The sequence below is a fragment of the Euprymna scolopes genome, chromosome 39 (genome assembly GCF_053919585.1).
Source record: "Euprymna scolopes isolate OS-2025 chromosome 39, ASM5391958v1, whole genome shotgun sequence".
NCBI lineage: Eukaryota > Metazoa > Mollusca > Cephalopoda > Sepiida > Sepiolidae > Euprymna > Euprymna scolopes.
This window is the reverse complement of record NC_136520.1, coordinates 32,862,090-32,887,579: the sequence shown is the minus strand read 5'-3', so window position 1 is coordinate 32,887,579 and position 25,490 is coordinate 32,862,090. Positions and strand designations below refer to the sequence as shown.

The 25,490-nt window shown below is 32.4% G+C and overlaps 1 protein-coding gene across 4 annotated transcripts in view; it reads left to right on the top strand.

Moving 5' to 3' along the window:
* LOC145263724 (insulin-like growth factor 2 mRNA-binding protein 2) overlaps window positions 1-25,490 on the top strand; it is a 186,993-nt gene that overhangs the window by 126,005 nt on the left and 35,498 nt on the right. For all 4 annotated transcript variants that reach the window (XM_080120696.1, XM_080120694.1, XM_080120695.1 and 1 more), the window contains exons 5-11: window positions 5,166-5,214; window positions 10,139-10,227; window positions 12,829-12,915; window positions 13,647-13,689; window positions 16,243-16,334; window positions 19,199-19,315; window positions 21,467-21,608. In XM_080120696.1, coding sequence (XP_079976822.1) covers window positions 5,166-5,214; window positions 10,139-10,227; window positions 12,829-12,915; window positions 13,647-13,689; window positions 16,243-16,334; window positions 19,199-19,315; window positions 21,467-21,608 — 619 coding nt within the window. The remainder of the gene's footprint in view (window positions 1-5,165; window positions 5,215-10,138; window positions 10,228-12,828; window positions 12,916-13,646; window positions 13,690-16,242; window positions 16,335-19,198; window positions 19,316-21,466; window positions 21,609-25,490) is intronic.

The following is a 25,490-nucleotide window of genomic DNA, read 5'->3' as shown; positions in this document are numbered from 1 at the left end:
TTTTACTGACCCCCTAGGTCCCTATTTATGAATTCTGACTCCACATTAAAAAAATCTCAAAAAAATTTTTTTTTTTTTTTCTCCTACTGAGGGTGCTTATTCTCTCTTAGATCCATTTCAATTATATTTTATGCATTTTTATATTGATACTAGCAGATAACATTATTATATAGTCAATTCTCTATCGATTATTATATTGAACCTAATATAGTAATGAAATCCAAACTAACAATATAATTATTACTATAATTATTTTAATATCTACAGACTAGTGTTTCATTCTTTCAGAAATAATCAGTGCAGGCAGTTAAGATTACGGCTGGCACCCAAGTTGTTTGTGTATGTATGTATATACACGACTTGGGTGCCATCAGCTAAAACTGAAACTAAAACATACAACTCTCCACCCTCATTCCTTAGCCTCTGAGCCACGCCCATATATTTATATTTACCTGTCATTTTTTTTATTTTTTTATTTCTAAGATGGAATTGTCTGATTGTCAAAGCAAGGAGGCCCAAATAGTTCAGATTTATGATTATACTAGCAAAAATACCCATGGTTTGCAGCGGACTTTGCTGTACGCTCAGGTACCCACTTTGCGGGCACCTTTGCAGTAAGTGGATATTGTAAGAGTTGCACCAAATATGACCTTGAAAAATGGTGTGCACCATTCCTAGGTAGGATGTCATCATGTCATGTTTGGTCATGATCGGTCCAGTGGGCTGTAAGAGTTGTACACACGCGCGAACGCTACTACTTTAAGTTATTTATGTGTATAAGTTCATTTGTATGCATAATATTTACTCCTAAACTAATGAATCGATCATTATGAATTTTAGAACACAGCTGCTGCTAGGTGTTATGGTGGATAATGTGGGCTATAATCTTCTACCTTGTATTTTGGTTGCAGTAGTGAACAAGATTGTCGCAGTTTGGGAGCCTGACTTATAAGAATGCTACCTGGTTTTACGTTGTGAGTGAAACGGTTGCATTTGCGAGTGATTTTTTTTTTTTTTTTTTTTTTTTAAGTGGCGACTAGAAATAAAACACTTAATTTTTTGCAATTGTTTTTTTTCATTGACAATCTTTTAAAGTTCATTACGGAGTTAATGTCTTTTTTTTTTTTTTTTTTTTTTTTTTTTTTATAATAAAACGAACAGTCAAATTTAAACAAAAGATTTGATAAAAAAATATAGTATTTTTTTAATGAAGGCTGTTTTAGGAAACATCTGAAGAAATTCAAATCTTTATACCTTTCAAATCTTAACATAGAATTTGGTGTATATTTAGAATTGCACTTTTAAAGAAATACAAAAAAATCATAATGTACATACTCGTCATGGAACGAAGCTGTCATATCCCAAAAATCACGTGGGTTGAGCTAGTAAATGAAAATATTTTTTTTTTGTCAAAGGTCAACTACAAATTTTTCTGTCGAGCTCTGTGCTAGGAATCCCTCCCCCCTCTATCCTTTCTTTCAATATTACATTTACAGCTATAACAATTTTTTTTCCAGGGGAAGGGTGGGTGATTATGATTATCGAACTCATTTATCTGTGACGTTGAATGAATTTTTATTGTTTATGCCTCTGCAAACCTTTGCCACATCTGTTCCTCTCATCATCATTGGCTATGAAAACAATTCCTTTGTTTAGATAATAAAAACGCGTTCACTTGGTTGGATGATTACAAATAATTCCAAGTAAGCAAATGTTATTTGTTAGAGTATTTTAAGACTTTAATAAAACTTCATTTCTACCTTAATACATGGAGAAGAATATCCATCCGAGAATGGGTAAAATTAATTTTCCAAAGAGAACAGTTTTGGGTATTTGTGCATTATAATTGGATAAACAAAAAAATAAAAATTGAGTAAAAACACTACTACTATTACATATGCTGAAATTAGTAAAAATTTTGAAATCTCGTAGAGTAGATCTGAGAGAAATATTTTTTCCACAAAACAAGTCTTTCTATTATCGTATATTCTCGATATGCCATTTTCTAATTTGAAATGAAGGAAGTTAACGGAAAACAACTTTGTCATGAGATTGGTTGCCTTTAACAATTACGATAAAAGTGCATTATTTGATAAATTTCATTTTGTCTTGTAATTATTTTTTGCAAGTTGTCGAATTTAATTTCCACATGACAATTAAGTACGCTATAATTTTTTTACTTAAAATACATTCTTTTATTATATCCAATTATAATGCACAAGCACTCGACATCATCTTTGTACGCTTATGAAGATTAAAGATATGATACTAAACCTATGCTCCCCCCCCCCATAAATAATTTTATCGGTTTGGTCAAGCTACCGAATGCCAAACAATCACCAAACGAGATCTTTTTAAGATTGTAACCGTCCCTTTAAGTGCTATTGTTTGAATCTCTTGCACTTAATTCACTGGGTATATTTGCCAAGTAGTTTTTGAAATTCTTTTTCATGAATCCAGTTGATCTTATGACTGGAATGATAGATCTTCCTATGATTCCAGTTTTTCATGTCACACAAGATATTGGTATAGCTATACACATTAAAAAATTTAAATGACTTGAAATATTTCAATAATGGCATACATAGAAAGAGCTTGATCAGCTAAGAAAGAATCTTAGTTTTAAAATCTGATTAAAAATGTAGAAGTTATGACTATTTTTGTGCATTGTATGTTTGGATATTTTTCCTCTTTAAGACCATATGTGTTTTGTCATTTTTTTGCACTACTTTTTTAGTAAAAATATATCTTTTGTTAAAATCATGAAATTTGCTATGGAATCAGAATATGCCACTGAAAATCTCCAGAAATTAGTAGTTTTTAAATAATCTACAGTAAATGCACATAAATATGCTGCAATTTTTAAAAAATGACATGTATCCATTAAAAGAAAAGTTAAGAGAACTCAAAGTTGAATTGTAATGCATTTTATGTATAAGAAATTGAAATCTAGGACTATTTAAAAATGAATATTTTGTAATATTTCTTTGGTATTGTAGATTAACACCGTCTGTCCCCCCCCCCTCCTCTGATTATACTTTTTTAGGTAATCTACATGTGAACACTCTGAAAAACTTTAATGAAAAATAAACAAAAAATAATTCTATAATTTAATGTAAAATGATTCATTTTGGGGCCATTCTAGCATTTTAGGGCAGTTAATCATTTTTCTATGGGAGATTAATCTCCCCCTCCAAACATGATTGTGTAGTTTTAAGAGGGTCTTTGTGCGATTATGAGAGGATGGGGAGGCTTGCTACGTTGACTTTTAGTTAGGACTAAAGGAAATTGTGCGTGAACATCTTAAAGGACTTGACAGAAACAAAACAAAAACAATTTTAGAATTTAGAGTGGGAGTTAAGTTCACAAATTTAATGAAAAATAATTTACCATGTTGAAGCCATTCTAGTATTTTAGGATAGTTAACCAATTTATTTTTTATGGAAGATAAATCATGTACGTTTTTAAGGATTTTTTTATTTTTTTTATTTTTTTATTTTTATTTTATATATAGCATACAGTGAACTGTGGGGAAAAAGGTTACAGGGAAGAATAAGGGTATCACCTAGGTTTCAAAACTGGTTTTGAACTTTATCAAGGCTGGATAGTTCTTGCCCAGATGTGGCAACAGTACTCCATTTTAGTATGTACTTGGTTCTTATACAGGTAGAGGATTGCATTAGCAGTGAGATACCTACTGAGCAGTAGAATGATCCAACCATTTTTCCAGTAGATTTAATGTGTTTCATTTCGGAACAGGAGCGAAGGTCAGTCCCAGAAGCTTGTCAAGAAATGGTGCTTCCCAGTGGTTTAAAAATGAAGAATGCTCAGCTTTTTCCGATTATTTCTTGCATGCTGCCGAACGAGCCCGAACCTACTTTGTGAAAATCACGGGTTATACATTGCATAAGTGCCACAATCAATCATCCTGTTAAGGATGCAATATTTTGTATTTAGTCTTGTAATTTGTATTTAGTCTTGTAATTTGTATTTAGTCTTGTAATTTGTATTTAGTTTTGTAATTTGTATTTAGTTTTGGAAAGTTGGCATAAAGAGGAAAATTCCCTTGCTCAGCTTATACAGGGTGTCCCAAAATGATCCAACACATTTGTAGATTAAAAAAAAAAAAAAAAAAAAAAAATTTAATTTTAATATTTTTTAAATGCATGCAGAATGTCATTTTATTTTAATTAGGTCAAATTTCATTTCTATCTGTATTTATGCATTTTTTACAAATTTTAGAATACCCTAATGAATTGGACTGTTGTGGTGATATTTGTTAGCCAGCAAGATTGCCTGCTCTAAACCTATGATTTTTTTATTTTTATTTTTTGATATGTGAAATCTCAAGTGTTCAGCCACCATCCTTGTTCTCTTGAATTAAACCAAGCTATTCATTCTGAAATTGCTATTCCACCCAAAATGATCCAACTTTAGTGAACGTCTGCAGTCGTGTTAACAATGATGGGAAACATTTAGCTCGTTCAATGAAACGTTAACTGTGAAATAAAATGGCATTCTAAGTACATTTAAAAAATGTTTAAAATTTTTTTTTTTTTTTTTTTTTTTCTCCAACAAATGTTAGACCATTTTAGGACACCCCTGTAGAAAAGTGAGTCAGGCAGAACTTAATTTTATAGTACTTGTAAGCATTGGGTACACAAGACGTACAGTGGAATTGCTAAATAACCAGTTAATATGCAAAAAGTGTAAGACAGATGGATGAGAATACAGATGTGGAGAAAGTATATCTGAATTACAAAGCTATTGTGGTTATCAAGTTTTGTTACTTTGGTGATAACATGATGGAGCAGTTGCTAGTGTGATTACACAAAAAAATAGGAGTGGATGGCAGAACGTTTAGAAACTTCTGTGTTATATGGAAGAAAAATCTACTCAGTGAGAGTTGAGGACATATGTTGCATGGTGAGAAATAGTGTGAGAATGATACAATGGATGCGTAATATTCATATCAAAGATGGGCTTAATTCTGGTGAGCTCAGAAAGATAAGAGACAGACGTTTGCAGAACTTTGAAGGTATAGCCATGTTGAAAGAATGGATGGGAGTTTATGGGTTAGATGTAGAAGTATATCTGTATAGTATTCTAAATTAAAAATTTCTCTAATTTCTTATGCCTAATATTTTTTCTTTTTTTTATTTTAGAGCTGTGACACAGCTGAATGGTTACGAGTTTCAAGGTTCTATGTTAAAGGTAATTTTTTTTTTTTTTTTTTTCCCCCTGAAATCAAAAGCTAGGAAAATGTCAAAGAAATAGTAATGACAAAAGAAACTGACAACATCTGTTCGAGAGACCTTACTTCTCAGGTCCACAGATGGTTAGCCTTCAATGGTGGAATTGCAATTGATAAATTATTTTGTGCAACCTGGCTCAGACCTTCCATGATTTAAGCCAGAGAAGAACCTTGTTCAATCAGAGCAAGGCTATTGCAAGAACTACTAAAGCTTGAGGGACGTTCATGCCTATCCCACTATACTGTTAAAGCTTTATCAGCTGTGTTGAACCCCTAAAACACTTTAGGAAAGAACCCGACTATAGCTGTGGACTAAACAACTAGATTGCTCCTTCCCCTCCTACTGACATGGGACTCTCACCTTCTGAGGCCCACCCTTGTGGTTCAGAAGCATCCTGGGGTCAGTTGAAAACACTTGATCACATGGGAATGGGACGATCAAAACTGCCAATGCCAAATGGAACTACAAAACTGACCCAACAATCTGTGAATGAGAAGAGGAGGACCATACTGTGATACTATGGTACTCCTTGTCATGGGATGATATATTTCCCCCTTATGATATGAAGAAATTATGATTTATTACACAAAAGATAATATTAATTATGCAAATAATAACATAATAAAAATAAAATATAATAAAAATAATTATTAATATTATAAATTATAACAAAATAAAAAAATACTTAAAAATATTATATAATAATAATAATAAAAATAATAAATTACTTAATTAAAAGGAAATAACAATAAGATTATATAAAACGTATTACTTAGGAATTTGAAGGAAAAACTTTTTTAGCGTCCCTGGAGACTTTCAAAAGATGGAACAAAAAAAAAAGCATTCATTTTTTTTTTTTTTTTTTTTTTTTTTTTTTTTCTGGAACCGTCTCTAGTGATAACTATAAATAGCGGACGACTGCAAATTATAACCAGTTATCTCCACTTCAGAGGTTCTGACTTGGAAGTGTTAGGAAGTTTTTCATAAAAGAAAAGGAAGAGTTGTCAAGTTTAAAAAAAAAAAAAAAAAAAAATGGTGTGAGGAATGGTTAGGAATGATTTACAAAGATGGTAGAATAAATGCCGGGAGTAGGATGAATACTCGGATGGGAGTGTTCAAGTATGATAAGATACAGATATAAGATTTCCGATCCTGGAGTCAATATATTTGGAAGTTTTTAATTGGTTTGCAAGAATTGTTCCAGTTTGTGGCTTGGAGCAGAGCTTTAGCACACCAGAGATAAACTGACTTCAACCACACAATGACCAGGGCAGCTAGATTCTTTCAATTAGATCTTGGTTGAAATGCTGAAACTTAATAAGAATCTGGAAGTTAGCATTTGGATGATCCTTTTCTGCAATAATGTCACAAACACGCTCAGAGCTCAACTTTGATTCATATCAGAGTTATGTTCTCTTCTGAGTTTGTATTGTCTATATTTTTGCACAAACATTAGTGATGGTGAAAGTAAATTTTTGCCAGAATGTGTTTTCCAGGATAACTCTGGTTCTTCCCCTAGGGGACATTATAGGGATAAAATTGCCCCAAAATTGTTCATCTGTTCATTTATTCACTTTTCTTACTAACCATATCTTGAATATTTTTTTTTTTTTTTTTTTTTTTTTTTTTTTTTTTTCCATTTTGCACAATCATTAGTCATGGTGAAAGTAACTTTTTTTTTATTCATGGAGGGGGACCCTGCATGCTCAGCTTGTTATTGTTGTAAACCTGTATTCATGAAGATGAATGGAAAACCATAGTAAACAGCATGTCAGAAGTGGTGGTGGTGGTGAGGGCGGATGGTTAGAAATGATTAATGAAGGTGCAGTAAGACAGATACCCAGAATCAGCTGGGAGTGACTAATAGGGTATAAAAGTGTTGTGATGATTAAGACGAGACTGGACATAGGATGATATGAAAAGAAACTGGAATCTCAGGGAGATATCAATCACACCAGTTATTATAGGTGCTACAAGACTTATGGAGAACCTGAAGTCCTACCTAACTAATATTCCTGGTGAACCAAGTGCAAAAGAGATCCAGACAATTGCACTTAAGGGAACAGTGCGGATATTAAAAAGAGCTCTGTTTGTTACAACAAAAAGCAGAGCAATGTTGGCAGCTGGTTTGGCTACCCCATACCCAGCGTTACAATCTTCAAAGAAAGAAAATGAAAAAAATTCTGAGAGTTTGCATCTCGGCAAATTGAGAAGTTTTAGCAGATAAGATGAATTAATCAGCCAACCGACACAGACATCTCTATGGACAGCTATCAATGTACAATGTTTGGGGACCTTTATCATGCGCATTCAGGGCACAACTGATTCATACGCAATGTATTGGAGTTTTGTTCTCTTGGTAGTTTCCATATTTTCATATTTGTAAAAACAAGTGCTCATGCTCTCAGTAATAGTCAAGATTATACGGCCAGAATCAGAAGAGATGAAGATGGATAACTATCGCAAACAACATTGGATTCGGTGATTGTGAAGGATAGCATGTTTTTATATCGGCTCTATTGTGGTTATGCTGTTAGGAAAGTTGTGACCCTCACAATTTCATCCTGTGAGGTAATGTGTGTATGTGTGTGCGCGTCAGCACTAACCCTATCTGAGTTTAACCGGCTTCCTCTGAAGGCGGAAGTTTCATGGGAGTATGAAATTCACAAGCAGTCTCCACTCGCATGTCTATCCCCGTTAGGGGAGATGACAACGTTAGGTTTTTGCTCCTCTTGCAGGGAGATGTCGATGTACTCCTACATACAGCACCTGGAATTCCAAAATTGGTCACCTATTTTGTAATGACCAGGCTTGATATTGCTTAACTGGTGATCTGACAGAAACCGGTGTGTCAACGTGATTGTCTTTAAGAGATAAGGGAAAATGACACCTGTTGCCAGAACACTGGTGGGTTACTTCTCGTTAGGTCAGAGGAACTTCAGGAACTAATTCATGCATAATATATTGGAGTTGTTTTCTTTTGTGAGTTTACATTCTTTTATATTTTTATTCTGGTCAAAACAACACCACCAAAATAGAAGATGAAGAAAACCACAGCATACAAACATTGCAGTTGTGGCACTATTTCTTTGTGCCACTGTTTCTAACACACTCTGCAGCATGGACCAGTGATAATTTGGCCATGAGCGTAGAGATACAAAGAAATCCCTTCCCATAATTCCCTTGCTATCTTTCTGTCTTTTTTCCTGCACGACCACCATGATGCGAGGACGCATAGTCTGTCTCTCCGTAAATGAGGGGGGGTGGCACCACCTCCCTCAACACTAGTTAGGGTAGGTTAGTTAGCTGTTGTTAAAAGGAACAATACGATAGAACACTGCCTCTACCACCCAACTGGTGCAACTTAAAAGATCTTGTAAAGTGCAACAATAATGCAAATGACTGTATAAAAAAAGTATGAAACTGTTGTATGACTACATACTGCAAAGAAAAATGTTGAAATGAGCTGATGTTGGTTACGTGGATACACTTAACAACACGGACTGCCTACTTGAGTGTTCTAAGTTCGAATTCAGTCTATTCTATAGTACTACTTTCACTTAGGAATGTTGACGACCAATATGTGATCTCTTCCTTCAAAGGATTGAGCTGTCAGCAAGGTTGTGTCATGTTGATTTATATAAATCTTTTAATATTTTTACTCCTATCTATTTTGGCCCTGTCGGTGGGGCATTAGAATACGCCGACTGCCTCTCTGCAGAGGGTAAAAGTCCCTCAATGGGGGTCCTGGATATGACCTTAAACTATATCCAGTGGTGAGGCCCCAGCTTGTGGGCTTTGGGGAGTGTGGAGCCACCCTTTAATTACCATTGCTCCCAGGTCCACTCTGACCCGGAGTGGTAGTACCTGTTAGGGTCCCAACTATGGGTTAAATAGAAACCGACGTGAAAACAACAAATATATTCTATTAAAAAAATATTACTTCAAAATCTTTGGATTCGGCATTAAATAACCCGAAAAGGGTTGATATGCCGTAATACAAAAACAACCAACCAACCTATCTATTTTAACAGATAAAGTCTGCTATAACTAAGTTGTTTGGAAATCTACACAGATAATTTTTTTTTATTTCTTATAGTGGTGGAAGCATTGTATGGAGACAACTACACTTTTTGGTACAATTGCTAATCTTGGTCGGTGCAATGGCTGCTACAAGATGGTCGACAATAGACCTTAGCTTTTATATCAGTTTTCCTTCTCACTGCATGTTTTTACGAAAAATTGAGCATGCAGTAGATTAAACACACCTCCAGATACAAACCTGGAAATTTCTACATCCTGGCACAGTACATACAGTGCTTAGTATTCTCAAATAGTTACCCATCTGCTTTTATTTATATATATATATGAAAAGGGGCTCCTTCAGTCTTTAACAGACTATGGATACCCACGGAGAGGTGCCTGCACAATCTCCAGCCACACATCTTAGCCGACATTGTTAAATACCAGTGGCAAGTGAAGTGTATGTACAGTACGACTGGAAACAAATGCTGAGATAAACGGAGAGCATATACAGCGCATAGAATTCCCAAATGGTCACCCATCTGATACTAACCAGGCTCAACATTGCTTAACTTTGGTGATCTGACGAGAACCAGTGTGTCAACGCGATTATGCGGTGTGTGTGTGTGTATATACATATATATATATATATATATATATATATATATATATATATATATATATGTGTGTTAAAGCCATTAGTTAAGCAACCTTGAGCTTAGTCAGTAATTAAATGGGTGTCCATTTGGGACAAACTGTTCCTTAAAACTCTGCAAATCCCAAAGCACTGAGATGTGAATCTTTGCAAATTCTAACCTTTGAATTGAAATTTGTTTTCATTTTTTTTTTTGTAATTCTAGGTTGATTTTGCTGGCAGCCGGTCAAGGAATAATCGGTCTAACATGAACGGCAATTCGGAAATGATGAGTGGACAAAATTTACCACTTAGGTAATATTCACTTCCCTCCTCTCTCATTACTTTGTCCTTGATACTTTCTTCTACACAACTTATTGAGTGCTTATTGGCTTCAGCTTAGGATTATTGTTGCTTTATGAAGAACTGGGATGATGATAAAATATATTTAAAAAAAAAGAAAAAAGCTTTGTTAATTTTTAATTTTGCTTTGAAATTTTGAAAACGTGCAACATGATCTCAACAGGTTTCAAAATTTTAAAGACATTTTTATTTTTCGTTAATTTGTAGTAGATTTAGCAAAAAAGATTACCGTTGATAATTATTTAAATGTAATAATTGAATACACAAAATACATGTTGCAAAATTTTATGTTTAAAAAAATAAATAAAACTACCAGGAGGTGATGAAGAACATGGTAAAGCCCTGAATGGATGAGATCGCTACCAGTTGCCCTACGTCTTTAAGCAAAATTCTACTTCTGCACGCAAGGTCAAGACGACCCAGGCATGACAGCTCAACAATGTTCTTCACTATTAGTTGTCGAACTTGTGGTCACCCCCTCACTTGACTGTAACCCTTCTCTAAAGACTGCCATCATGAAGGTGCTCATTGCAATAGACAAGGATATGGTAACCAAAGTGTGACTGTTTACGCTTGCCTTGAGATGGTCATTTCTATGTTGAAAAAAAAAAAAAAAAAACGGTCACATCTCTGTGCATACAATTTTTTTGTCTATTTTTTTCTTTTTGTGACTTGCCATATTTTTCTGCAAAACCGTGTGTGGTGATTTTTTTTTTTTTTTTTGTAACTTGAATAGAAGCTGATTTTTTTCTCCTCATGACATTTTTCTCGAATAAATGAGAACGTTTCTTTTTGCCATGATTGGAGTAGAGTATTTAGATATTTTTTCATAAAAAAATGACTTCCTTTTATTTTCCACACGTATATGCAATTAATTTTGAATTGGTTTAAACAGTGTAGTTTAAGAAAAATGGTTCTATTTGTCTACTTGAGTTCTGATAAAATTTTGTCTCGATTTTAATATGCATCCTGAAAATGGGACCACCTGTAGGCTGTGGGTGGTGATCTGTAATGTCTTACTTCAGCTAAGCAGAAAATCGAAGTCTCAAACCAGTCTATTGGTTGGTCATCCCTAGTCATATTAATCAATGTGATTCTTTTAAAATTCAAAATCTCATTTTTTTCTCCTCAAACAAGATACTAGAAGGTGGTGACTGAATGTCAATCACAATGCTAACTAAGAGGTAGTCTCTTCTAGGAGTACTGTTCTCAACTATTGCTATAAAATTTCTGACATCGCTTAGTTATAATAGCGAAAATATTAAATTTCAAGTAAAACTAATGGTATCTACTTATGTTGCAGTAATGAACATATTAAAAAAAAATTACCATCAATGGTATGGTAGAAAAATAATTATTAACAAGAAGTTTTTGAAGACAATTAGTAAAAATTGAGTTTTGCTTTAAAAAAAATGTTTGAACCATAGCAAGGGAGGTAATTATTTTGAAAACTTTGAAAATCATGAGCTAATTAAGTAAAACTCAACTTTTACTAATTGTCTTCAAAAACTGTTTTAATCAATTTCCTACTTAATCAATTTTTGTCATTTTTGGATGTTTGTTACGGCATCATGATAATTAAATAGATACCATTGGTTTTATTTGAAATTAAATATTTGGAATTTCACTATTTGGACAAAGTCCAAAATTTCCTTTTTAAATAATGTTTCCCCCCCCCCCCGATTTATCAGAAAGGAACCTATGTTTTCAGTGGCGTCCATGCGTCCGTCTATAATTCCAGACGATTGCCAAGTAAACATCCATTAGGTTTTTCTGAAATTTTACCACAAATTTTATTTCATTAAATAGATGTGCACAGTAAAAAAGAAATTTTTGAAAATTCTCGTTGCATCCCCAGGGGCCTAAAAGAGGTAAAAAATATGCCTCCAAATGGCCAAAAATTATACTTTTTGACCCATAGGAAAAGATTAGATTTTCCTGAAACTTGGCCAAAATGTGGAGGCCATTGTTCTTAATATAAATTCAGTATGGTTGACCCTGGCAAAATTCTGGTTTGCATGCCTTTTTTCGGAGCTCTTTTTTTTTCATATTACTCAAAAACTTGATATCTATGTCTATATAGTGGTTTTTCATGGTGCTGAATTCAAATATACATGTCAAGGCGTGAAACTGCACCGTTTGTCCATTTTCACTAGGATTCGGCATTCCTAGAAGCTCAAAAGGGATCACAAATGCCCCAAAATTGCAAAAAATGACACATTTTACCATATAACTTTTGCCCCATCCATTAGATTTTTCTGAAACTTGGCAAAAATGTGAAGGCAATGTTGGCCCTTCACACTTCTCACATTCATCATTTCTTCACTATTTATTGATGTGTCATCTCGCATGCAGCATCGGGCGAGGGGGCATGCACGTGTGGTTTGTTTTTTCTAAAAGTAATGCAATGTATTCTAGCAGCATAAAATAATTATCTTACATATAGAATTACATTTGACAATTTTCTTATTGAATAACTGGTTAATATACTTCAGACCAGATGAGTTTTAATCTGTCTAAATTCTATTTTTAATTTTTCAAAATTTTTTATAGGATTTTAGTTGGTCGAGAATATGTTGGTGCTATTATTGGAAAACAAGGTCAGACCATTAAACAAATCACTTCACAAAGCAATGCAAGGTAAGTAAACATGAGTTAAAAAACATATACAAAATAACCAGTTATCCATTGATCAGTATTTGATATATGTTATTGTGAAGACTAAGTTTTCAATAGATGCTTTTATTCTTAAGCTCAAGTTTGAAATAGGGTTGGAAGCTTCAACTCTGATTCTTAGAATTGAAAAGAAATTTCAACCTGGTTTTCTAATATACTGGTGATGCTTTAAAGATTAAAAAAATCTGACTCTAGATACTAGTCTTTTTAAGGTTCAGACTCCTTGCAAAACCTCAGACTTTGCAACCCTATATGTCGGTTTAATTTCAAATTGAGGTCCGTTCAATATTAGGCACACAGAGGTTGGAAGAAAGTTATTTCCCACAGAGGTCCTGGTTGGAGTTCAGAAACATATTCTGACTCTTTATGATTCCCAAATACCAAATTCTGATTCCTTATTTTTAAGTCTTCCAATAATTAAACTGTTAATTCTTTGGAGATTACAGAATCTGAGTCCTAGCATTCTTAAGAGTTCAACTCCTAAAACTTAACTATGGCTTTGTAAACTTGTTTTGCATAGCTTTTCGTTTCTAAACCTGCAAATGGAATAGATGCAGGTTAAAAATAACCGGTTATGAAAAAGCAACTATAATCTGTTTTTATTTTTATACACATTTAATGGTGGCTTTTTTTTTTTTTTTTTTTTTTTTTAATCAGAATCATTTTAACTTAGTTAAAGTATTGTTTTATTTCAGAATAGATGTGCATCGTCCATCCGATAACTCGGCACCAGAGACTGTAAGTACTTTGCTCTCTCAACGTTTATTCCCTGACCATGACATAAGTAAAAAAAATTGTTTTGTCTCTTCCCAGTCTATAATGGTGGATTTTCAAATTCTAACACCAAAATAGTAATCTAGTTGCAAACCTGCATAATGGGCATTAAGAATGCTTTGTAGCAGCGTTAGAGGTTTGATGAACAACCTTGACCCAGTATAACAAGGAGACTATCATCGCTTATCCTGACATATCAATACTTCAGGATAGCGTCTCTTTCTAAATCTATTATTGCTCACAAACATTTTAAACGACAAAAAAAAAAAGTTTTAGTGAAAATTGTTCCCTTTTTATAGCAATATCAGACACCATAACGTTCAGCACTGGACAAAGCGCACACTGCAACTTAATTTGACACTCAGTCTTTAAATCAGTAATCGAGGGTTATAATCAGGATTCGGTTCTAGGGTTCGGGAAGGAGTGAGTCACTCTCTCGACAACAGCACATTTCTGCCCTCTTCTTTTCCAATCGACCACACCTGGCCTCTCGCCACCAATGTCACACCGCACAATCCGAACGTCAGCAATACAAAATTCTTTTCAAGAGATGTTCACGACCCTTTTCTACCCCCCCCCCCCAAGGGAATTTTTCCCAGCTTTTATATCCTATCTAGAAAAAAAAGGAAACAGGAAAAAAAAGTAGCTTCTCCTATCATGCTCTGCCTTCCCAAGATGCCCTTCGCATATACAAATGCGCTGGCCATCCTTTCCTTTTTCTTTCCCAAAGAGCGATGCAGATACGCCCGGTATGTGGTGTTTTTTTTTTTTTTTTTTTTTTTTTTTTTTACCCCATATACCCCCCCCCCCCTACATTATTTCTCTCTCCTGCGTCCATCAAAATAAAACATAACTGGATTCACAATAAAATTTACTTGAAAATGGTATTTTAATATTTTTGTTTTGATTTGAATAGTTGAAGAAATCGCTATTTAAATCTGACTGGCGGTAGATCACTTTTTGCAAATAAGGGGTCAGACAGTGTTTACATAAATACTCGAAGCAGAAGTTGTACCTGTTTAAAACGTTTCTAGTTTTAGCTAATCAGGGAAAAGAATTGTCTTTGCTACAGAATTTGAACACGTGTCTTTCCTGTCAAAAGTTAGAATATCTCAAAGTTGACGCTTTGTAATACAAAGATGAGTAAAAATAGAAACTGTTCAAATGCTATTTGATAGCGAATATATTAATTTCTTTTGTCCTAAAATTTGAAAAGAATTGGATAGAAACTTATGCACATATCGATAGAAATAGTAACAAACACAAGAATTTTTTGTGTCACGATGCACACAAAAAAATCTAAACAAAATGTTCGTAAACTAATTTATGAACATAAATTATTCATATTTTATTTTTGTTATTTAGAAAACAAGTTTTTAATTATGGAAAGATAAAGAATATTTAAAAAAAAAAAAAATTCTTTGAAAAAGAATGACTGACAATGGACAACTTTTTTTTTATTTTACTTGGGTAAAAAACACTTTTAAATCAGTTAAAACAAACTATATAAATAAAAGAATAATTTAACTTGCTTTGATAACATTTATTGGGTTTGTTTTACAATCTAGATGTATAAAAAAGTGGTAAAAAAAACAAATATTTAACAAATGTTATCAAAGGTAAGTTAATCTTTTACCTACTTCGATAAATTTTTGGTGTTATAAATGTTTATTCTGTTCGAAAAACAAGTGTCGAGTATTACATGAGAACAAGAAAAAATGGCTGCAATCTCTCTTGAAGTCTCGACAATGACTTAAAAAATATAAAATACTGGTAGAAACCCACCCGATAATTATCACAGTAAATTGAAGCCGTTAAAATGAAATTTAATTATCCTAATTAGTTTAATGTACTTGAAAACAATTGTAATCTGTAGAAAATTTCCTTTTATTTGATATGCTACAAGCCATATTTTAATTTCTTTGTCATGGTGGCCATCTTGGATTTTTCACGGTGTAATGATGACAAATGATAAAGCCAACTGAACCTTCATGTTCAAAATTTCATAGTACCTTAAGATTTCAAGATACAGCTTTTTAAAGATGGGTTAGGCTGTAAATTGTGCAAATTTTCTACCGTTTTCAGTCACAAGCTTATGCATTTGAATAGGACTGACTTGCCCCGTGAACCACATGTTTTTTGATACTTTGAATGGTCATAATCCCAGTTTTAATGGGCTGATCTTAAAAAAAACTAAAGATATTTCTTTGTTTTTATGCTTTTTTTTTTCTAATGCTTGATTTGAGTTTATTCGATCTAAAGAAAAAAAAAAAAAAAGTGTGGTATTGCTACTTTATATATTTTCCAGATTTGCTCATTCTGTTTTGAAATTGTCTAGATAAATATATTTTTACCTCCACCTTTTTTTTTTTTTTTTTTTTTTTAATATTTGAATCTCAAATATTGTGGTGGATGCTTCAATGAATTAACTTAATCACACTTTTTTTTTTTTTTTTCATAGTTTTTATAAAAACCTGGTTCTTCTATATATCATAGTAATTCCTGTTTTTTTCCCAGCTGGTCACAATCAAAGGCAGCTCAGATAGTTGTACAACGGCTTGCAAAGAGTTAATGAAGGTTGTACAACAGGAAGCCAATTCACTAAACAGGTCAGTCGTACCTTCATCTTTTAACTTCTATTCTTTCCCTCTCTATCTAGGTAATGTTATTTAATAATTAGCGAAAAGACTTCTAATATGTCTCTTCTGTGTGTGTCTGTAGCAACCATGATGCTGGACCAAGATAAAAACTAACATTTTTCTTGTGGTTATAAAAGATAGGATCTTAAAATTTTACTGCTTCTTCATTATAAGAGCAAATTTTGAGAATAGAAATTTTGAATTTTAAGTAAAACCAATGCTATCTGCTTAATTGTCATGTAAGCAGTACTGAACATATCCAAAAAATTACAAAAAACAATATAGTAGAAAATTAATTATTAATGGAGATAGTTTTTTAAGTCAATTGGCAAAAATTGAGTTTTGCTAAATTGGCCTAAGATTTACAGTTTTAATAAAATAATTACTTTAAAATTCAAACTCTGATTTCTTTTTTTAGCAAAACTTGGTTTCGCCAATTGTTCTCAAATCATTTTCATTAATTTACTTTATCCCAATTAATGTACCCTCCTATAATCTATAAATATAAAAGCGAAAATGTATGTCTGTACGCTTTTCCTCGATGTCCACAAAAAGGCTTCTTTCAGAGAAGCGCTTGCTCGCTTCACAACTTAAAACTTTTTCTATCATCTATAAATTGTAATATCTGTTAACCACGGAGCTCACCTGTCTATTTAATTTTATTGACTTTCAAACGTTAATTATTCCACATTTCCCGCATCGGCACGCGTTACATTCGGTTTTCGGTATAAACAAAAAGCAAAACTCTACTCTAATCACAGGCCCAGAGCCAATGGTCTCTAGAGAGCTAAGTAACGTTTGGTCAATGTCGACTTCGTCATATCAGACGGTAGCTTTCATTTCGAGATGAGGGAGCGGGTTTTTAAAAACAAACCGATTTATTGACCTCATTAAAAACTGTCCCGCACAAAATGCTAACTGCTGAATAGCTATTGCCGTCACGTCAATCAAAAACGCACACTTGTTTTTTTTTTTTTTTTTTTTTTTTTTTTTTAACCACTTTACTATTTTCCAACTGCGCGTCGTCAAGGCTCTTTTTTCACGGGCACCTGTTTTTTTTTTGTTTTTTTTTCACGCACACCTACAAACACCCGGGCAACGCCGGGTACCCCTCGCTAGTCTATAATATAAATCTCACCTGTCTGTTGTTTAAATGTATGTATGTTTGTACATCTTGCAAAATCTTTTGACAGAGGCGACAGATTATCACATGATTGATATCATTTTGAAGCTCAACCCTTCAGACAACAAATATCAAAAAATTGTCCGAAAACATAAATTCTTTCACCCTCAACTGGGCACTTTTCTACAGGGAGGGGTGGCTTTTTTCACTTATATTTTCGAAAGTCAACCCCTCTTTTCGATTGTCTAACTTTAATGTCACTTCCGGTTTGATAATGGGCACAACAGCTAACATGTCACTTTTTTTTCCACATTCTTTTCCTTCGCAGTATGGGTTTGAGCCTGCCTGCCTACTACCACTTTTTTTTTTTTTTTTTGTTTTTTTTACTCAACATACACGTCCAAACACCCAGATTAATATATTATAAATATTTGTTGAAATTCAAAAATTGTTTCTTTCTGTTTAATCCAAGTCATGCCAATGTATACCAAAGAAAAATTATATTCTGATTAATGTTTACACAATTCTTTTAATTTTATGTTTGCATAAAAAATAGTCTTTACTTTTTTTTTCTCTCTCCAAAATATGAAAAATATGTAAAAAAAAAAAAAAAAAAAAAAAAATACTGGAATTTTGAATCTCAATTTAACCGAGTATTTGTAATATAAAATGAACATCTAAAATATATTTTAGTTTTCTGAAATATAATACTCTTAATGTTTTTTAACATTAAATTTTCAATAAGGAAACTGGAAAGCATTACATAAACATTAATCAGAAAGCATAAGTCAAAATGAGATAAGTTTATTTTATTTTTTATTTTATTTAATTGAATCAAATATTTTACAATATCCACACGTTTCATCTTGACCAAGAATCAACACGGTATAGGTCAAAGTTATAACTATAATTGGTTGCAAGATTCAAAACAAACAGAAGTCCTCTGTGACTCCAATTGAACATATTTGCCTCAAGGCCACTGACGAAAAAATACCTATATTCATTAAATAAATCATCAATTTTCATTATGTTCAACCAGGAGAAGAGAACTCTGCAATATTGGTTTCATTAGCTTTTCATTTTTTTTTTTTTCCTTACAAAGTGCTTTTCAAAGGAAGCATTAAATATTTTTATATAATTTATTCAAATTATCATTAGTTGTGCCGGCAATAAATCTGTTTCAGTCTAAAGACTTCACCAGGCAACAAAAACAGCCTTTGGTCTTAGTTGACGCATGACTTTTAATGAAACTTCTGTTTGTGGTTTGGATTTTTGCGACTAATTATAGTTATAACTATAACCTATACCTTGTTGATTCTTGGTCCAGATGAAACCTGCATATTGTATATTTGGATTCAGAATTCCAGCTTTTTTTTTTTTTGAGAGAGAGAAAAAAAATGAAGTCTTCTTAGACTGAAACAGATTTATTGTTGCGATTAATGATCATTTGGTTTACCTAAATAAACAAAAACATTTTTATTGAGCACTATCAACAACCTAGTGGAATGCAATGGTTTTTACTTTTAGATATTTTTAATCATAAACATATATAAATATTCTTGTTTTGAAATCCTATTCCAAATAAAAAGTATACATAAAGGCATTATAGTTTACAGCTGTTTATACAATGTTAGAAGCCTTTCATTTTTCCCTTACAGAATGCTCTAATTTTTCTGCAAGTTATAATTTATTTTTTTTCTTCACTCTGCAGGACTTGTTCTTTAAGGATTCTATGTCCGAACAGTCTGTGTGGACGCATGATTGGCAAAAATGGAAGTGTAATTAAAGGTATCATGCATGATTCAGACTCTCATATTGTTGTTTCAAGGTAAGTTAGTTTGAATACTTTACTACAGGCAGAGGGGGCTAATTGAAACTTTGATTTCTAAATACGAGACCTTGTTAATCTTTCCTTGCATTGAAAATTTAATGCAAGTCCAGAATTTAACTCACCCATTTTTTTTTTTTTTAATAAAACAAAAATACAGAAAAATGTTTATGATGTACATATCTGTCACAAAATGAAAAATGTCATATTCCAAAAATCATATGAATTAACAAAGTGTTATTTTTAACTAAGAAAATCAAATTCTATGATGAAAGGAAATGGTGGTTTTGATCGGCCATATTTAATAAAAGAAAACTCTGAATTACTGAGATTTAAAAATCAGACCTGTAATGGCTACAATATTATTAATTGCTAAAACTTGTAATAAAAATTTTATATATAGCTAGATTGAGCCACTCTAAGTCCTAGACAATGAAACACGTGTCAGTGGATAATTATATTTTAAACAATATATATGCTGCTCTCCATTGGGGGGGGGGGGGTTACCAAATTGGTAAAAGGGAAAATTATTTCCAACTCGCATTTAGGTAAAAATGCAATTTCATATCAATAGTTGAATTCCTTCAAAAGTATCGCAAACAAATAACATCTACATAAAATGCAATACGTCTAGCAGTCGTGCAAGGTAGAGGTTTAGGCTTCTAATCCTGGGATCCTGATTTCGAATCTCACTAGATTCAGCCACTCAGTCGTAACGCCGAAACACATTTCAATGGATAATTATATTTTAAACATATATATATATATATATATATATAATAAACTACTTGATCAATTTGTGATTTTGAGAATATTACATTTTATTTTTATGAGGGGTCATGAAGATTTTTCTGTTATTTTTTATAATTAGTTTGAATTTGGGATAAGAACCAAAACTTATTTGCAACTAAATCCACAACTTAGTACTGTTTGGATGATATTTTGATTGATGCCACCTTCGTTTTGTCAATATCGAGTATTTTTACAGAATTTTAAATGTGTAACATGGTAGATATATATAAACAAGGACCTGTATTAGGCATAACGATTTTGATCCACAAAACAATTTTTCCTCTGTTGTCAGAAACCCTGCTCCTGGAATGTAAGGGCTAAAAGACAACAAGTGAAGCAAGAATTACAAGATTGCAAGAAGTAAACCCAAGGTCAACTTTGTAATTTCCTTTTTACAGACACAAGCTTGTCTCTGCTAAATTAAATTTCCCTTTTCAGAATATAACTTCCTTTGAGCAGTAAGAGTGAAGTATTTACTAAATAGAAATCTTTTTTTCAGTGAAAGACTGTAATTAGACCTGTCAAAGGGATGGCCTTGGTGTAAAATGATTTTGGTCCCCTGATTTATGTTTTCAGTGGCATCCATCCGTTAGTCCGGATGATTGCCAGATAACCGTCGATTAGTTTTTCTTAAAATTTTGCCACAAATTGCATTTCATTAAATAGATGTGCACAGTAAAAAAAAAAAAAAAAAATTTTTATAAAAATTCCCATTGCGTCACCAGAGGCTCAAAAGAGATAAAAAATGCCCCAAACTTGACACGTTTTACCCCATAACTTTTGATTCATCCATCAGATTTTTCTGAAACATGGTCAAAATGTGGAGCCCATTGTTTTTAATATAAATCCAGTATGGGTGACCCTGTTCACGTTTCCAGGGACTTTTAGTACTAAAAACGCCCCTTTTTGCGGCTCTTTTTTCATATTTCTGAACAAAAGCTTGATATATCTGACTATATAGTGCCTTTTCACGGTGGTCAACTCAAATATGCATGTGTTAAGGCCCGAAATTGCACTGTTATCCACTTACTCTGGGATTCGGCGTCCCCAGGGGTTCAAAAAAGGTGTTGTGCGACCTAGGATTGCAATAAGTTTATGTGAAGCACAGAATGGCATAGTGTTGCGACTGAAGTTCATTAGATAGGAAATGAGGACTTACCTTACCACTTACTCAACGTTGGCCCTTCACACTTCTCACATTCATCATTTTGTCACTATTTTTTTTTGTGGTGTCCTCTCACATGCAGCAACAGAGGGGGACCACACATGCGTGGCTTGTTTTTATCGTTATAATGAACGAAAAATACTTGCTTTTAGACCGACTTTTAATAAGAGATGTAAAACGAATTTACTTTTCAGTATCAACGATGCGAATGTGAACAATTATTTAATTGACCGAGTGATTACCATCAGTGGTATGCCAGAAGCCATGGCTCGAGCTGAGAAGATGATCTCTGAAAGAATGAAAAAATGTTATGCTCAGGATGCACAACAGATGGCTGTAAGTATATGGCTTATATATATATATTCTTTGAATTTTTTTTCTTCATTTTATATTTTTATAAATTTTTATGCCGTGTTCAGAATTCCCTTCCATTGCAAAAACAAATAAAAAAAATGTACGTACCCATGACAAAATGAATCTATCATATTCCAAAAATCATGTAAATTGATAACTGAGTTTTATTTTGGTAAAGAAAATAATTTTTATACCAATTTGTAAGTTTGTAATTGAGTTATCTCCCTTTTATTTTTTTAAAAATGTCAACCAAGGTTACTTATAAAATTGATTTTCTTAAAAATTAAACTATTCAATCAAGTCATGTAATTTTTGGAGTATGAATTTTTTCTGTGATGAATACTTTTTTTTTTTTTTTTTGTTAATATAGGGGAATTCTGGACAGCAAACCAATCTTCATATTACAGTGGTTTAATTTATATTTTGCTAATATTAAGATTCATGTATTCTTGAAAGGAGTCTGACATTGTGGGTTTTCAGCATCCCAAATTCAAGTGACCTTTTATTGCATTAAATCAATATTTGGTTCTTCATTATAATAGTGAAAATCGAAATATTGAATTTTAATTAAAACCAATGGTATCTACTTAATTGTCATGTCTCAGTAATTAACATATCCAAAATTTACAAAAAAAGGTAGAAAATAGTTTTTGAAGATAATTAACTAAAATTTGCTAAAGAAACTGGTAAGTTCGAATTTTAACAAACAGGAGGTAATTTTCTGGAAATCTTTGGCCAAAATTGTTCCACTAATTGTTTTTGAAAACTATTTTCATTAACAACTAATTTTCTACCTTATCGGTTTTCGTATTTTTTGGATATATGTTCATTACTGTGACATAACAATCACGTAGATATCATTGGTTTTAATTGAAATTCAATGTCAAATTTTGCTAGTGTATAGAAGAACCCAATATTTTTCTTTATATTGCTTGACTTTAAACAATGCGTATGAGATTTTTTTCTTATGGTTAAAATCTACTGTATGAATGTCTTGCATTGATTAACGCTTTTAGTACAAATGCCACCATATAAAACTAAATATGATGCACTATATATTTTCTTAAAGCACTTTTTTTTTTCTTTTACCCTTTAATGCATTTACTAAAATGGGTTCAAGTGTTTGTCACAATTAAGCATGCATTGTAATTGTGTTAATGTAAAGAATGTTGAGTATGTGTTTTTTTTTTTGTTTTCTTTTATTATTTCTTAATAAAGGAAGAAATATGAAATGTATTTCCATAAACATTTTAAAATATTGTCAGAAACTTTTATTACAACTCCAAATTCAAAAGGTGACATTTACAGCTTCAAAATAACAATTACAAACTTATTGAACCTAGTAATTCACTCCTGTTCATGTTCGCACTTTTTTTCAATAACCATGCCTTGGATTTTTTAGATTTTGCATAAACATTAGTCATGGTGAAAGTAAATTTTTGCCAGGAAAGATTTTCCAGGATAATTCTAGGTGTCCCTCTCGGGGCCATTTTAAGGATAAAATTGCCACCAAATGGTTTGTTTGTTCGCACTTTCTCAACTTGTTGAATTTTTTTGTGAAATTTTTCACATTAGTCATGGTGAAAGTAATTTTTCATTTGTGGAGGGAGACCCTGGATGCTTGGCTTGTTTTTGTTAAAAATTTAGTTTAAAAACTAAATACAAATGCAAAATTAAACCTAATCTGATTCACAATAATAATTTACTTAGGAAACTGAATCCATCAGAATGCATTTCACTTTGTAAACATTTGTTGTGGACATATGAATTGTCTTCTAACCTTTACAATTTTAAAATTGAGTTCGTAAGCTTTTTAATTTCTGATTAGAAATTTATTTAAACTGACTTTAAAATGCTTAGCTAATCTTCATGTATTAAATTTTTGAATTTTTTGTACATCTATTTTTACAAATAGATTTCAATAACATGAATTAATTATTCATATTTGTATTCATCGGACTACTGTTGTCGTCTTGAGTGATTTTTCAATGTTTCAGTCGATGTAACCTGACTTTCAGGTGTCCTTGCACAAGGACCCGTAGCACAGTGGTTAAAGTACTTGGAAAAATCAATTGTAAAAAGTGACCTTCTCCTGAAGGTTGAAGGTTTAATCCTCAGTGTGGGTGACCAAAAAATAAAATTATGAATTACTTTGGACCTCTATCCAGTCATGGCTGATGGAACGAGAGCATGCTACCCCCATGAAGTAAATAAAGGATTCTGCTCGAAATTCCGTCCAAATTCCAGAGTTCGACAAGATACACCTGAAGGTAGGTTACATTGATCGAAAAGTGAAAATCACACTCAAGATGAGAAAAGTACTTCAGAAATGTCATTAATTACTTAATAACTAAAGTACTTGAAGTTTTGGTTCGTTTGCTAATTTAAATATTAAACTATATGATAAAATTAAATGCTAATTTGGTCTAGAAAGACCTTGAAAAAATGCTTGAATGGCCAAAAATGCTTGTATATATGAAAGCCAGAAAATGAAATATCCCGACATTTTTGTAGTTGCAGACACATTTTCCTAATAGAATTTTAAAAGTAAAAAAAAACAAAAAACCTGCAACGCAAACATTTACTATCATTTTAAAACACCAAAACATTTCTATACTTTTTATATATTTTTTATATACTGTGATCATTTTGATATTTTTGGGTATCAATACATGTTATTCCATTTCTCCCAACAACTCTACGATCATTTAGTTTCACTTTCCAAATCCTCCTGTGATATTTAACACTTTTATATTATACAAACGAAAGAAAATATTGAATTTCAAATGAAACAAATGGTACTTATGTAATGAAAATTTGTGAAAGGAAGTGACATCACTGTTATGCTTCCTGAAAAGAAAAGTTGATAGGGGAGATAATTAAGTTACTTGCATCATTATACAAAGGTTATTCAAAATGGCAGACAAAATTCATTCCCCATATAAACTTTATCAAACAGTTTTTCATTATTTTTCTACCTTATTTTCTGTAATTTTTAGATATGTTACTATATGCAACCTGACAATTAAGTAGATATCATTTGTTTCACTTGAAATTCAATATTTTTTCATTTATATAATACTAGCAGTTCAGCCCAACTTTGCTCACTAGCAGTTCAGCCCAACTTTGCTCAGGCCTTATGTACTGTTCATAACTTTATGTATGCACACACACACACACATATATATATATATATATATATATATATATATATATATTAAAGTGACTTGTGTCCAGGTAACCTAAATCTAAAATTTCAAGTGTTTGAGTCCAAAATTGGTGGAGTTTGATAGTTGGCAAGGGACAACTCTTTCAACTTTGACCTCTTGGCAGCCAAATTTTCACCCAAAAATTGATAAAAAAGCTTGCATGTCTGAATACCCTTTATGTAAAATTTCAAATATTTAGATCCAAAATTGGCCGAATAGTTTGCTAGAGGCTGCAAAGGTCAAATCTGAACTTTGACCTCTTCGTAGCCAAATTTTGGGCCAAAAACTTATTAAAAAGCTTGTCGTATGTCTGAATACACTTTATGTAAAATTTCAAATGTTTAGACCAGAAATTTGCTTAGTATTTTGGTAAAGACCGCAGAGGTCAAATTTTTTTAAACTTTGACCCCAATTTTGACCTTAACATTTATTTTTTGGGTTCAAATCAAATTAAAACGTTTGATCTATGTTCAAGTAACCTACATTTAAAATTTCTAGTGTTTAGACCCAAAATTGATGGAGTTTGGTAGTTTTCAAAGGTCAGATCGTTGAACTTTGAACCCTTGACAGCCAAATTTCTGGCCAAAAACCCGATTTGAAAAGATTTTACCAAATATCAATACTCTTTGTCAAATCTCTAATGTCTAGACTGAAA